A 16,542-nucleotide genomic window follows, 5' to 3' on the forward strand; every position below is an offset into this window, starting at 1 on the left:
ATAGTGTCTATAAAAAGACTTTGATCCCCTTGGATGTAATTACTAGGGCAGAATGTCATTTTTTTTTTCAATACTATTGTTTATACAATGGCTTTTTTTAAAAACAGCAACAACAAAAAAAGCACGTTTTCAAAAATGAACTGTGGTTTAAACACAATCAACTCTACAAGAACTTTCCCTATATTTAATGATCTAAAACTGGTAGAAGTTTTCTATAAATAAAGAACTATCTCAGTAAGTATTACCAAGTAAGTACTTATTAAGTAATAATATGATACCAATAAGGCATCGTTATTAATACTGCATAGACATTTCAGAAATGTTTTGGTTGGTACCTGAACAAATTGAGGATTGATAACTAGCCCTATGGTTATATCCACTGTAGCTAATGTGGGAAATAAAACACAAAAGGCCAAGAGGTTGACATTTTTAACAGTGCAGCTAATAGTAATTTTCAGTATATACTGATCTGTTGATTTAGTTTTGTAATTAAACATTTAGACTAGAAATATATCTATAAATATAACATCCACTATAGTTTACACTATTTTTTTAAACACCTAAAGCAGTTAATTCACTATCAGAATAATTAATCAGTAGCTGCAGCCTGATGTACTTGTGTGGTTGTTCCATTTGGTATTAATTCTGTCTTGGTCTCAGTCTTCAAATCAACCACATTTTGACAGTGTGGGCTTATTTTGGTTTATGTCTCTTAAGTTTGGCCTGACTATCACCTTTATACCAGGCAGGGCTGCAAGTATCGCTTCTTTTCATTGTTTTCGCTTTCATCTGTTGATTATTTTCTCCGTAAAGCGACTAGGTGTGTGGTCTAAAATGGTGAAAAATCTTTGACCAGTGTTTCCAAAAACCTAAGATGGCATCCTCAAATGACTTGTTTTATCCACTACCCTAAAGATATTCAGTTAACTGTGATAGAAGAGTAAAGAAACCAGAAGATTTAAGAAGCTCGAATCATAGAATGCACATTTTTGTTTGTTAAATAAACAACTGATTGATTATCAAAATAGGTGACAAATAATCAATTAATCTGTGCAGCTCTATTATCAGTGCTCGGACCTATTAAGTAGAGTGCTTAACTCCCATCATTTTGACAACTCAGCATATGGAAGAGACACAATTTTGAAATTCAAGAAAACTGATCCTGTAAAAGGGCAAATTAGGTGAAAGCCTGAGCTTTGTAGCCGATCTTGTAACCAAGATCTCAGCTGCGTTGCGCTAGTCTGCCTGTGTTCACCTGGTTCCCGACTGGTCACGATTCTGCTGCCTCAACATTAAAAAAAAAAAAAAAGCTCTGTGTCACCTGCTCGGCTGTGTGCGTATGTGTGGTTCTATTCCAGCCTTCGTTCTGACGCTGCAGTCCAACCAAAGTGTCTGCAGCAGTGCAGACACTCGCTGATCTGAATACTGATTTCCAGCTAGATAGCTATGAGTGCTAGCCAAGCCGCCATAGTGCTGATCTCCATTCAAGCTGAGCAGCGTAGTGTTGTTGCGCGTTGTGTAATACAGTGTAGTAGGGTGCATTTGAGGTGAACGCGGCAGCTATGCAGAGAGAGAGAGAGGGGAGGGGGAGCGGGAGTGAGACGACGGAGAGGTGCAGAGATTTGCAGAGAGAAAGAGAGTGTGAGAGCATCCCTAACTGCCGTTGTTGCTATTTATATCCAAGCCCTACTCCACAGTCCTGAGATGCTCTCCCACCTCCCACATACAGACAGACAAATCAGCCTCCACACACAAACACGTTGACAAAATAATTTGACATACACTAATACATAGAACACAGGTAGAGTAGCTTTTGTACACAGCACAGCCTGCTAACCTGAACTGAAATATCTGTGAATGAATGAGAGGCAGAGCTCTGACATACCGGTTTGGCAATCAAGGTCAGTTTTTGCTTCATCAAGAGCTCTGCAATAATTCATCCTGTTTATCAGAGAGAGTGTTGGCGTTATAAAGAGGAACTGGGTGTATGATTGGGTGAGGGGGAGAGCGGAGGACGCGTTTGTCCTCACCATAACTAGTTGTTTGTCTTGTCAGCTTCTGTGAAAGGGCTTTTGGAGGGGAAGAGGGTGAGAGAGGGAGCAGCAGAAGAGGAGAAACATAAATCCGTGCCTGCTTTTTTCTTTATTTTCTTTATTTTTTTCTCTCCTTTCACTTCCTTCCAGGCTGAGTCACTGCTGGGGAGGAGAAAGGTCTGGAGAGGGAACGAGAGAGGAGGAGGAGGAGGTGGAGGAGGAGGGGGAGAAGAAGAAGAAGAAGAAGGGAGGGAGTCAGGGAGATAAGCCACAACAGGAAGCAGCGACACACACGCGTAGACATACACACCGCGTGTTAGTGTGTGTGTGCGTGTCTGAGAGCGAGGCTGCGCGAACGAGAGGGTGAACGGGAAAGGAAGGGAGGGAGAGTGACGCGGAGGCTGGGAGAGCCGGCCCCCCTCCTCTCCTCCTCTCCCTCTCTTTCTCTCCTCTCCTCCTCTCCTCCCCTCCTCCCTCTCTCTCTCTCTCTCTCTCTCTCTCTCTCTCCCTCCCTCCCTCTCTCTCTCTCTCTCTGTGGAGCAGGCGTGTAGCGGCATCAGACTCGGCGTGAAGGAACCATGAGCGATGTCACCATCGTTAGAGAGGGATGGCTCCAGAAACGGGGTAAGTACATCCAGTACCTCTCTTCTTCTACTCCCCTCCTCTCTGACTCTATTTTCTCTCCTCTTCTTCTCTGCCTCTTGTCTAGACTGAGGGCCTGGCCGTGCCTGTCCACATGTGCCGGTGGGAGGATGTGAGTGTTTGCGATTGAGTGTGTGTGTGATCACATGGATGTATGATTATCTAGTGAGCGAGTGTATATGTGTGTGTATTTGCCCCCACAGGGATGTGTCTCTTTATTATAAGCTTGGCCGGCTGTTTGTTTGCTAAGCCTCAATGTGCTTCAGTCAGGTTCTGTCTGTTAAAAAAAAAAAAACAGTGTGTGCATGTATTTGTATGCACAAGTGTGTGTAGTGCAGGTAATAACATCTACCAGGCCTCGAGTTACACTGCTGGTGCATAGTATTTTTGTCATGCCAGTGTGACTACTAGACTGTGAAATCAAGTAAGTTGTGTCTCTTTGAGGTATTGTTTAACACAGTTGTGTCTTAATTTTGTAGAAAATCCCGAGTGGTGTCATTGAGAGTCATATGACATGGGCTTGAGGGGTTGGCTGGGGTGGAGTCAAGGGGGGCACTGACAACACATCCTGTTTACAACCAATAGAATGAATGAGAAACAGGGAAAAAATGTAATGTTGAAGAGCATGTAGTAAAAATAGTACTTCCCTTTTCTCAGACAGTCATAGCTTGGGCTCAGTGAGTTGTTGCTGCAACAGGTGAAAAGTCATTTGTTGCAGGGCCAAGCTGAACCAGAAACAGCTAAAAGTGATGTATAGTAGCTCTGTCATAACTGCAGAACTGAGTGGTAGACACTTTAGGACTTTGTGTTTTTTTCTTAGAAACCACAATTTCATGGGGTTGTGTGTCTGTTGGTGCAGATTCCTTCAGGCAGAGGGGTAAGTGTATGTGATTGTGTGTGTGTTTTAGAGAGAGAGACTCAGGGGTAGAACAAGGGGGATTTCCAGACTTTTAGGCCAATGAGCATCATCCCGTTGACTATGTGATGGTGTCTAGGAATGTGTAACAGAAACTGTTGAACAGGAAGTGACATGGATACATAACAGTGAGCAGGTTTCTGGGTAATGTAGGCTCAACCTGCTGCACAGCAGGCGAACATGCTGCTCCTTACTACATGGAGTAGATGCACTTTCTCACTGTGTCTAACACACGCACACATATACAGTACACAGTCTTTATTGCTTAAGTGGAGGGGGGGTTTTGTCTATGTGTGCCACCATGCCAGTGTGATCCTCAGACAGTCGACTTTGCATATTAAGAGGAACACATCGCCCCCAGTCACGACGCAGCGCTGCCAGTGTTCGTCAGTGTGAGCGAGACATAGAGGTTAGGGAGGGAAGGAGGAGTGTTTGTTTGTGTCAGGAATATGAATGTTTGTCTGCATCATATGCTAAATATTTGTCTGTATTTGTGTGTGTGGAGAGAATCAGGGTCAGGGTGCTGACTCACTGTCCAGGTCGTGATACAGCAAAGACTGCAGTCTTAGTCATTAGACAGCTTTTTACTGAAATGAAACGGCAAGAGAGACAGTGAAACCTCTGCATGCACACACACGCACACACATGCACACGAAAGCTTTTGTGCTAATAAGATTGCATTTAGTTGTGTTCTCATTGTCTGGAAGGCCCTGAAATTTCTGTCTCTTCTGCCAAATATTGCACAGTGCTTTGTTGTGAATTGAGTGACATGAAGATGGTGACACAAACACAGAAACTAAAAGACTGAATGAATGAAAGATTAGAAAGAAAGACTGTTGAAGTAGACAGGAAGGAACAGAGAAAACCTGCATAAAAGATCTCTCTATGAAAGAGAGATGAATTAAAGGTTTTAATTTATTCAGTCATTAAAAAAAAGTGTTCTATTTTTTGGTTAAATGAGTGTCAGAGGAGTATACCTGCTGAGTTTGTGTGTATCGTTTCTATGTTAAACTGTACAGCTTAGATGAGGGTTGATGTATCTCTTATTAAGAACACAGTCTTGTTTGTATTTTCAGATGTTTTTAGGAATCTTGTAATCATTTTGTATGAACTGGTTCTGGTCTACAGTGGCTATTAACTATATGCTTCCAGTTTGGTGTGTTTTAATGGTAATGGCATGTAAAGATAAGCTAAAATGTGTCCTTTCCCAGCTAAGCAAAAAGTTTTGCTCAAGCTAAGGTCATTAGGTCATCTTTTTATTGATGACAGTTTGATAATCTACTATACTGTTTACTGTAGGGAATACAGTTTACACATGGTTTAGGTATAACAGAGCTGTATGCAGACACTTCATATCCACACACAGTGATGCTTTGATGATGCTATTGTTTATGCAGAAATTATGCAAATATATGTGTGGAGTGGGTAAATAAAATATTAGCGAGTCTTAACAATGACTGCGCAGTTGTAGCGACTTAATGTAGGACTTTATTTTCTGTAATTTGACCACAGTGGGTAATTGGCAGCTATGATAAGAATTTTATGAGATGCATGTTGATGGTTAAATGCTTGAAAATGTCTGTTTCATGCTCTTTTAAGTTGTTTTTTTTTTCACTCTGCCTTTTCTGTTGTGGCTACTGTGATTGACTGATTGAAAGAGTTTCCCCTTCATAGCACAAAGTATTGACAATGGTAATGACTTCCTGCTCATATCTGTGCATCTGTAGCCTTTGTTTGACAAGCTGCTAATCCTTAAACATGACAGACATGCATAACACAATGCCACACACACTCTGTGATCAAATTACACACATCACTGGATGCTGATCACATGTAGAGCTGTGTTTATGTATTATCCTCAACCAGCAACAGCTTCACCAGTATGTAAGACTGTCAATAGGACACATTTACACAGAATGTAAAGTAAGAAGGAATCAATGAAAGCTTTCCTCACTTGGGTTACTAAATTTAAATGTACTGTAAAAATATCAAAATGTCTTTTAATTCATTCCTTCTTTCCTTTATTCCCTTCATGTTTCAATGAAGCAGTCCAACTTAAAACTGCTTCACAAAGATGTTAAAAAAGATTAAGCAAAAAGTTGGATTTATACTTCTGCGTTGTAGCCAGAAGTCCGCTTGGTTGTAATATGTAGTGTTTTCATGATATTGATTTGTGCAATGATAAAGCTTCTGTAAAGGTAATACTTAATAGGCTGTTTCTCATAATGCATGCACAACTGCCAGCGTTGCCACTGTCGCCATATGCCGTTTTCTTGTTGCTATAGCTCTACCAATGTGGTATAGACTTCTCTCTTTCCTGTGTTACAATATTTTCGGTACAAGTAGCTGTTGTTCAACATTTGTTAGCTCCAACTCCAGAGTGAACAGTTCATTTCAGTTGCCATTGTTTGAAGTACAACAAGAAACTCAACACAGTAGCATAGAAACCGCACTGCTAACTACTGTTTTGACGATGCAACTGCAAAACAAAACTCATACACCATGAGTATAAATGCTCATGGCGGGATTTACCACTTGCATTGACTACGCTGTAGGCTCTGTAAAGTTTCAATGTAGGAGATTATGTCAAGATAAAACATCAAATCATTACAGCTGCTGTAAACTAAGACAAGCTTAAAACGGTAGTTAAATGTTTAGAAAATGAAAAGCATAAACGTCCCCACTTAATGTATATGAACTCGCTCGTTTGCGCGCTAACACCAGCTAATCATCATCTCGGAACAAGCTCAGGAACGTCGGCTCTACAAAATACAGTACAATATGTCCTCAGATGACCGAGTCTTTCAGTACTCACTTGCTCACTACCGCAACGATGATTTCCTTCCTCCTTTCATTGAATCATAGCAGGGAGTGTGTTCGGCTGCATCATTTCTTTATCTCTGGAAATAATGAACACTGGATAAATCCCGTAATTTGTCACAAAGTGCGGCAGAAAGCCAGCAGACTTAGAAGTAAACCGAAATAATGAATGCTGGGAAACATGTTGTTCTTTTCTTAATGATAAAGCCTGAACGATTATAAAGTTACTTTGACACTGCTGGAAAAGCTGTTGGATAGATGCAGGTGTAGCCTTGGAAGGGCACATTGTGGTGTATACGAACGCTGTGTTTAGGGCTAAAAATTCAGTGTTGCTCTCCTTTGAGTTGCCAGCTGTGACAAAGCTGTTTTATTTCACCTTATAAATCGAAATCTGAAACACGCGCCACTTCATTTCCGCCGAAGCCAGGACTTCTGTCAATCCATGTGAGGCCACAGAGGTCACACTCAGCCTCAGTAGTTGTGGATACTGTTACCTCCACCAGCATCAGCCCACACAGCAGTCAGCACAACAGATGGCCAGGAGGGAGGAGAAACACTGAAGGAGACAGACAGGGAGAACAGCATCATCTTTTCTTTGACACTCTCTCTGTCCCCCAGAAGTGTTTTTCTGCAAAGCTACTAATCAGATGAGATGCATCTATGTCAAAGTGGAGCGAGTCTTGTTACAGACTCGCTTTGAAATGATCTAAGTTCAAAGATTCTTTGTATCTCAGGAGGATTAAGGCAATCCCATGTACATACTCTTCCTTTTACAGTAGTGGTTCAAATTATTTAAATGATATTTAAAGAATGTTGACTATTTAAAAAAACGATTAAATTAAAGTATTTTCAAGCTTATGCACTGAAGTCACAAGGATACGAAGATGAATTGCCATTCCATTCTGCAATTCGGTTTCTTAAAATATGTATTTCTTTCTTGAGCTGCAGAGAAATTCCAGATAGGTCTTTCATCATTGAAATTTTAGATTTTGACACAGTTGTAATGAATGAGTCTCAGGGTAAGCACTATGTTTTGTGGTTTCTATAGATATTTGGGATATTACTGGGGTTACAGCAAGTTCAGGTGAATGTCAATGTTAAAAGTACAGCTTGCAGACGTGTTTCTGTGGTAGCTTAAATAAAGGTTTAAAACATTTCTAAAGCCCTCTTCACACAGGACTATAATCAAATCTTCATCTTCTATTCACATAAGCTGTAACAAACTAGAAATTCCACTAAAAATAGACGACCATATTTTCCCAGACACTCATTCTAATAATACTAGACCCAGCACCCCAGGAAGTAACAGCTTTTCTGTTTGTTCTTCTTCTGGCACTTCAATAATTTTGGCGTTGTAGTTATTAACATTATTGATGTCCTTGATGGCATTTTGAGGAGGAAAAAATCAGGATGATGCATTACATATCTGCATTGCACATTCACTGAACTGCGTGTTCCATGTGTACTGCTGTGCGTCTTTACATTTGCACTGCCCGTATCTCGACATGGTTTATTTGTAATATGCAGATTTGTGTTGACAGAACGGAGAATTTCAGTATGGAGACAGTCAGGAATGAGCTCTATTAGATATTCAGTGTCTCTCGTTATGAACATCGATTTGTGTGTCCCAACCTGTTTGCATCTTGCCACGATGTTATGAGGCATCGAGCTGAAATGAGAAGCATCACACCTTATTAATCTCTTAATTTAATCTCTTTGGGAACTGCATGTGCTATACTGTATACATTAGACTGCTGTGGGGTTCAGTGAGTGCAGTGCAGTGCAGGCAGCCATCTTGGCTCAGTGAGTTCAGTGAGTTCAGTGTTGCTGGAGGCTGGCTGGCTGGATCAGGTGGCAGTGCCAGATCTCTGATATCAATCACCAGCCACTGCTGCTGCCGCCACTGTCTGCTGTGTCGCCCTTCTCCTCTCCTCTTCTCTCCTCTCCTCTTCTTTCCTCTCCTCTTCTCTTCTCTAAACTCACCCCTTTTACTGCAAATCACACTCCTTTCGCTCTGTCTGTCCATCTCCCTGCACTCCTCTTTTCTATCCTCTCTGTTTCTCAAACTCACATGCATATACAGGGCAGGAGCAGACAGGCAGACAGTGCAGGCTTTGTTATGAATGGCATCCTCTTGCACATCCGGAGGAAGTGTACGCTCCAGTGTGGCTTTACAAACTGTCTCCATTGTCCTTAGAATGACTCACTCCACACTGCAGAGAATGGCAGTCAGCCAGACAGTCAGACAGACTGACAGCACCGCATAGACAGACTAGTCTGCAGAGCCTACAGACAAACAGCACAGGAAAGACAGGCAGAGAGACAGATAGTTTGTGACAGATACAGCCACCGTAGAACAGAGGCAGGCAACTTGTCAATTGAAGAGACCTGCAACTAGTGGGTATGGACAGCAGAATGAAAGACAGATAGGTAACGAACACAGACAGGCAGCGCGTCAACCTAGTCATCAGTCGGAATATGATAATAGGATATTTTTGTTTTGCATTTTTCTGTATCGCAAGTTAAAGTAATAAACCTTGAAATACCCAAAGTTGGTGCATCAGGCAAGTATTTAAGATAAAAAATTGCAGCCAATGTAATGAAAGATGTGAACACGGGACAAAATCTTAACAGCAGTGAGCAGCCTCTTAGTTAAAAAACAGCTAAATTATCTTTTCTGACAATATTATTCAGGAGATGTAATATTTTTTTGCCACCACACTGCATCATTACTGTGTTGCAACTGCTTTGCCTCAACAATTACCGTGCCCAAGTTTGCCTGAAGCAGTCTAACTCTGTAAACTCAGTCAGTAAGATTAGCAGCGAGTGTAGCATCCTCGTAAAAGCCATGCAAACACAGATGGATTAATGGATGGGTGTGTGAATGAACTAATGTAGAGTGAGGCAGTCTTGGATAAATGAATGAATGGATCAATGAATGGAGTGCTGATCAGTGCAGATGGAGAACTTGGATAGAGGAAGCGAGAGGGGGTAAAGGGAGGAGAGGTTGAGTAATGGGATTAGTTTGCAGCTCAGGATCGTCAAAATGCTGACCTCAAACATTTGATCACAGTGTGGATGCATGCTCATACATTCACACATGCATGCTTTACAAGATTGTTACAAATATTAAATATGAGTTAATTCTAGCCGTTAACGAAGCAGGAGCAAGAGCTAGAATTTTCAGTTTCAAATGTTTTCCTTCATTGAAACATATTCACACGCTATATATCATCGCATCTGTTGCTCGATTAGCAATAAGTATGATGAGTATGATCATAAGTGATCAGAAGCAGAGTCTCAGCCAAACATATTGTATGTCATCTGCCGGTAATGATTAATCAAGTAGCAGAGGATGATGTTATTGCAGTCTGTAATAAATTCATGCTTCATCCTTTTTCTGCAATATATCAATGTATTATAATTCACCATTTAAATTAAGCTTATTAGACCTTTTTTTAGTGGTGCAAGCCAAATACAACAGTAAACACAGGATTTGTCATGGATTTTCCATTAACAGTGGTTTATTATTTCATTTTCCCCAGTGCTGCCCACTTGTTGCATATATATATTGTTGCACATATTCACCTCAGTTCCTGTAAACAGCCTAATCAAAGAATAGATAGAAGGACTCTGTTTAAGGGCACAGCCTCGCTGTATTTAAATGAATCTTAGGTTTCCTACACACCTCAGATTCCTCATCACATGGTTTCTATTCACTGCTGATTGGCAGGCAACTGTTGGATGTTTCTGTAGTGTTCCATGACAGCAGCAGCTCTGTCCTTGAGGAAGCCACCTGAGTTTAAGCGGACACCAGAATCTATGTTTAAATGTGCTAACGCAGAGATTAGACCAAAGGGACAGTGTGTAGTTTAACATCTTGAGGTATTGTGGGCTGGTTGGAGTAGGCTTTGGGCTGATTACAGGAGGCAGGTTAGAGTGGGGGTTGGTTTGGCTGATTTAGGCCAACAGATTAGTGCCAAGTGGCTAACAGCTAGCATAAGTATAAGCTGGCAGGAGAGGGACCCCAGAGTGTGACCATTTTGGACTCATATTGACCATGACTTTTTTCTGGCCATTTCTTTGGCCAATTCTACAAAATATTGAAAAATAACTTTATATTATATCAAAACTTGTTGTGTTTTTTGTTTTCAAAAGCTACAAAAGAGTCCGAGACCTTGTAAAGCTTTTTTTTCCTAAACTGCTGTTTCTCCAGTACCAGGATATATAGATAATCAAATATACACTCTGTTGGTTGCTTATTTAATAATGAAACAGTACACTCTGATAGTATGTCTTAGAAATGCCTTTCAGGCTGACAACGAGCATACATTGCCAGTCTGTTTCTTACCAGAGTTGACAAAATCATTGCCATTCCAGTAAGAGTTCATTTATTATTTACTATGTATGTCAGTGCTGAAAACACGATTTTCCTGAAAACAGGTTGCCCAGTTTGGCTGGCTTTATGGCACAGACGTATTTGGTGATGCCTTTAGTCTTCATGATGATGATTGGTTTTTAAGTAGTCTCCTAATTCAACTCGCTGAACTTTCATTTACCTGAGCTGTTAATGTAGCAAGACTGAATTGGGCACAGTGTGTTTTTCTTCCTTTTCTCTTTTGGTGCAAGAAAGGTGGTTTTGCACAGCAGACAGAGTCTACATCTGTTTACCAAAGACAACTGGACAGCCAGTGTTGCTGTGGAACATCAGTTACATCCTTGATGCATTTTTTTCCCTCTTCACACTGCTACTGTAGCACAAAGCTCTGTGTTGCTTCATTGGTAAATCAGAGCATCAGTTCCAGAGAGCAGCCTCCGTTACAGAAACTTATGTGGAAACCCTAAAGGCAGCAGCTGTTTGAAGTTACTACAGCCACTTTAAACAAATATTTAGTGTTTCTAAATTACTTACCCAGTTAGATAAGGCACAGTGATCTTTAATTTAAAACAAACAAACAAACAAACAAAAAAACCAAGCAGTATGACTTTCCTTGTGTTACTAGTGAAATGTGCAAAGCCAGACAGTGTTTTAGAAATCCATAAACCAGTGTCACTAAGTCTGAATCTGTGCCAAGCAAGGACATATTAACGTTGCTGAGGTTGTCTAAGAAAGACGTCTTTGTTAATAATGACCACTTAATGCAGGACTTCGCTGACTTGTGGCTGTCCAAAATCTGCTGTACTGTAAAAACACCTGCCTTCATCTTCGACCTTATACTCAACATAAATCTTTTGTACATGTTTTAGGCAGCAGTGTCCCACGTTAAAGCTCATTTCAAGCTATGCAGAGTTGATGAATGAAGTTAAATGAATGTTAACAGTTAAATATGCCAGTTGACATACAGAGTCATCGTAGCCATTTTACTTAACACAAAGCTGGTAGGTGTGTAGTGTTTGTACTAGTTTATGTTTGTGAGCATATTACAGATGACACCGCTGTGGCTCCCAGATGTGCTGTAAAGCTACAGTAAAAACTTGTTTTCTGGGACAGCTTGTTACATCTGGTCGTTCTGGTCACATGGGTAAATAGACAGCATTACGGGCTGCCTTCAGTTCGGTTCGGTTTGAGCTTGCTCCTGTTACGCCTGACTTAATAGTTGAGCTGCATGCTGATGTCACTGTGGTCAGGTTAAAGGGACAGTCAGTCTATTTATATCTTCCCACCTGTAATCTGTCTCTGACAGGATTAACTAAGCCACTAGCTTCAGACTGCTGTGCCACACAGACACACTGAAAATGTGAGCCATAAATAAACACATGCGTTCACAAAGATGTGCAGCGAGAACAGTGTGTACAGTACATGCAAGGCCCACAAATGCATAAAATGTGATTCATTATTATGTCTAGGAAAGGATAGACAAATATGCGTGTGTTTTTAACTAACCAGAAAACGTGACGCAATGTCGTATATATGTGCGATTGAATGCATGCTTTTTTGCATGTATGCACGTTTCACAGAATCTCAGTTCGTTAGTCTGATAAAAACCGAGAAAAAGGAGACCAAACAGTGACAGAATTTTCCATCCTCCCTCAGCCTCCCTCCGTCTCTTGTTGCCAATCTCCAGTCATTAATTAGCTGCCCATGATAAAATTCCCCATTCCCAATCTGACACTAGTGTAGAGCAGCGGACGGCAGTGGTAATCATGTCAGCGAGGCTTGGCTCAATGTTCTGAGGGGGCTAAATGGCCCCCATATGGTCCACTGGCTGGGCCCCGCTCCTCACCATGCTCTCATTAAACTAGTGCTTAATATACCAAGGTAAAGAGGGACACACACACACACACACATGCACGGAGACACACACAGACACAAATACACAATAATGCATACACTCAGCTGTAAGAAACAAATCAAGGCATCTGACAGGGGATTGGGCACAAAGGGACAGGAGGACAAGGAGGTGGTGTTTGTTTCTGTGTTTGCATGTGCATGTGGTGTGTGTGTCTGTGTTTTGAGAGACTGACGCTGTACAATTGTTGACTTGCCATCTGTCATCAAGCAAAGAATTCTATCTTTTGCGTGTGTGTGTGTGTGTGTGTGTGTGTGTGTGCATAGAGGAAAGATGAGAAGGAAAAGAAAGAAAGAAACAGTGAGTGAGGTGCAGATGTCTCACAGCAATAGCGGCTGGAACATGAGGTTCAACAGCAGACTGCTGTATGAGAGGAGGTGGAGGGGGAGAACAGAGAAGAAAAGAGGATGAACATCTGCCATATTCAGATATTGCTCCGTGGTTTGAGTGTTTCCACACAATATCTTAAGTTTGAATAGACCTGGGAAATGGCCTGCTCATTAAGTACCTTACAGGACTAGACGGACAAGTTGATATGTTCTGTTCATATTTAAGCACTAAAGCAGAATCTGAGACGTTAGTGTTTCTTAAGAAGATAGCATGTAAGACTGTTTGTTATTTTGGAGGCCAAAATAGGTTTTGACACGTCTTTTATTATAATTCTTGCAGAATAAGTAAAATATAGCCTTGTAAAAATCACAATGGAGATTCTAGTCTGCTGTTTAGGAGACTTTAAAGTCCTATCTTTCAGAGCAGAACAACTTTCACACGGCTGCTCCACGTCCATGCTGTGTAGTAATGAGCATCTCAATGTCAAGCAAGACACAGAATCCATATTAGCTCCAGCTCATGTGGTCTATACCTGACATCTTGTTTGAATTTCCGCTCAGCGGTGAATTAATTTTCACGATGCTGTCATTTGTGTTAAATGCCGTGATGGGGTTTTAGTGTGGCCATACTGAGCTGATTTTTTTTTTTAGCTCATGATGAATATGATCAATATAAAATTTGTTTAATATATTTTTTGTAGCTTATTTTTTCCAAAAAATGCAATTAGCAGACTTAAGACTTAATAAAGATGCTAAATGTTAATTAAAAATAGAATAATTATTTTCACATCATATATGAATTTTTAATATAATGTAATCCTAATGAAATCCTATACAGAAAAAAATCATCTCTGTTATTGTTTCTACTTTTTCAAAACCTCTACATTTTAAGTTTTTGTTGATATTATACAAAAGGTGACAGTTTTGCTGTAGAAAAGTAGAATTAAAAGCAGACATGTTTAGTATGTACTGGACTTCTTTTGGTTTCACAGGTGTTTCTAATAAAGCGGCTGGTGAGTGTAAATAACACGTATAGTCATCTTTGTTTCCTTTTAACTGTCTCAGAGCCTCGAGTGCCTGATGCCAGCCAGCTGAGGTGGACACGTTGTCAAAAACAGCCTCCTAGACAGACAGACGTTACAACATGACAAACACCAGCTCTCAGGGAAGCAGAGAGAAGTGCTTGTCTGAGATGAACTGACATATAGAGCTGTCTGTCACCTCCGAGTGTGACAGACAGGCAAGCAGTAACTAATTGCAATCACACTGTGATTTGTTTGTCCAAACTCTACAGTAGTTCATGAAGTTACACCGCCTAATCATAAGTAAACAGCATCATGTAAACGGAAGTCATGTGGGCTTACAAGTAGCCCTTTTATTGGACAGTGTTTTGGTAAACTGTCTTCGTGAGACATCAGGGATTTTTAGCAGCAGACGAGCCAAAACAAATAGGATTCCAGTCTCTGTAACTTAGGCATGTAGACGATGGAGCATGACTAATTGTGAGGGAATTGGATGAGGCTGTGTTTTGCTTTTGCTTCATTTTGTAATGTTGTGCTTTACAAGCTTGATTAATTGCAGTCTATCACATCTCCTTATATCCATAAAAGTAGAAGTCAGCTGGTGTGCAACCTGTTTCCTCCCCTGACTCACCCTTTTGGAATCAATTGAAATGAAGAACATATAGAAGGGTCACATTTGCTGCGCTCACCTGTTTGTGCAAACAAAAGTCAACCACACCAGATATTCCTAAAGTGAATGCACCCTGATGGACAGATGGGCGCACACTGGGGCAGGTGGAGGGACAGACAGGTACCCAGGCAGGACAGAGGGGAGAGCAGAGAGCAGCAGTTAGTGAGGTGGAGAGCACTTACTGTCGGCCCTTCAGTGCAACACATGAATGGAAGCTTTGAATGAGGCGCGGCTGGGCTGGTGTGTGCGTGGGGGAGTGTGGGGCGGGGGCGGCGCTCTCGACAATACTTGGGGTATAGTACTTGATTGTTTACTCTTGCCTGCTGGGTTGGGCTATTGTGCTCGAGTGTGTGTGCATGCATGCATGTGTGTGTTTGCGTATACTGTGTGTGTGTGTGTGTGTATGTGTGCGCGTGTGCACGAGTATAAGTTTACAGGCAGACAGGGAGACATGCAGCACAGTGCCCCTCAGTCGCTCTACCCAAGTACGGGGGCTTCACAAAAGACTGAGGAGGGGAGGGGGTCTCATGTTGTCCACACAAACACACGCATGCACACGTAACGCCAGCTGCCGCTCACAGCCCCAGCCCAGCATTTCTGAATTAATAATACAGAGCCAACCACTCTGGAATAATGGTGACTTGCACACACACACATCCATGCACAAAGCTTTGCACCTGTTCACCACTGCTCAACTGGACAGGGTTGGGCTCCACCACCACACACACACACACACACACACACTTACATATGCACACACCCCTTGTTGCCTGTCTGTTGTAGGCAATAGTTAGACAGCTGTGTCTGTCTCCCGACCCTCCCCTTCATTTTCTGATGACAGCTATTCTCACTGACTGATTGGTCCAGCTGCGATACGCTTTTCCTCTGATTGGATGGTTTTTACACCCAATGAGGGAAAGGAACTGAATAAGAATTTGAATATGAATATCAGCTTTAAATAGGGAACCTCAAATAAGCCACTATTTAGTATGAATATAAGAACTACTGAATGAAACAACGGCTGGTCAGAACATGTCAGAACTAGTCCGTTATTTTTAGTGTCATTATTATGATATATATGTGAACGCCACTATTCCCAGACATCCACCATCTGAATATCGCTGACAGTTATTATTTATAATCAAACTAAATTAAACAAATTCTTATAAGGAAAAGTAAAGTAGATGACCTTGGTTGGGAAATGATTACACTTCAAGAGTTATTTTAGAGATGATGTATTGTGGATTAAATTTAACGTCTGCTAATAACTGTATTGAAAAATGTACACACAGCATTTTGGAAATTACTTGTATTTACTGTAGATGCCAATAATGTTTTTAAAAAAAATCACACAATGCCATCGAGAAAAGAGAACACAAAAAGGCAATATAGCAGCCATCAACCTGCTCGTTGGCTGTGTGAACCTTTTCCAATCGCATTGGATCCACTGCATTCTAAATACAAGCAGCATGGCATTCATAATGTTATCGGGTGTTTGAATGCAAAGGTTTTTTTGTTTGCTCAGATTGTATTTTTACCTTTTTGACACGCTAGAAGACATCCAAAGAGATCAGGCTTTGTGTTGTTCATGGCATGTTATGTCTTGATAGTTGTGTGCATCTAATTGTGCATGTAGGCGAAGTAGACCATCTAACGAAGCTGTGTTTAATATTCTTGATTGGATTTAGTGCTGAATTGTCCCTGTCTGGTAATGATAATGTCATAAAAGCCTCCTGCTGTATGGCTACAGTATGTGCTGAACTCTTTGAACTGTGGGTTATTATATCTCTGCATATAAAGCATGTGAGTTTGTAAAAGAT

At 41.1% G+C, this 16,542-nt stretch overlaps 1 protein-coding gene across 1 annotated transcript in view; it reads left to right on the forward strand.

The window, feature by feature from the left end:
- Positions 1-2,507: 2,507 nt before the first annotated feature.
- Positions 2,508-16,542, forward strand: part of LOC103370571 (RAC-gamma serine/threonine-protein kinase) — a gene marked incomplete at its 3' end in the record, with an annotated part of 43,508 nt that continues 29,473 nt past the window's right edge. Inside the window, exon 1 of the mRNA XM_008299670.1 lies at positions 2,508-2,657. Within this exon, the coding sequence (XP_008297892.1) occupies positions 2,612-2,657 (46 nt within the window). The remainder of the gene's footprint in view (positions 2,658-16,542) is intronic.

This window comes from Stegastes partitus, unplaced genomic scaffold (genome assembly GCF_000690725.1).
Source record: "Stegastes partitus isolate 25-593 unplaced genomic scaffold, Stegastes_partitus-1.0.2 Scaffold1444, whole genome shotgun sequence".
Lineage (NCBI taxonomy): Eukaryota > Metazoa > Chordata > Actinopteri > Pomacentridae > Stegastes > Stegastes partitus.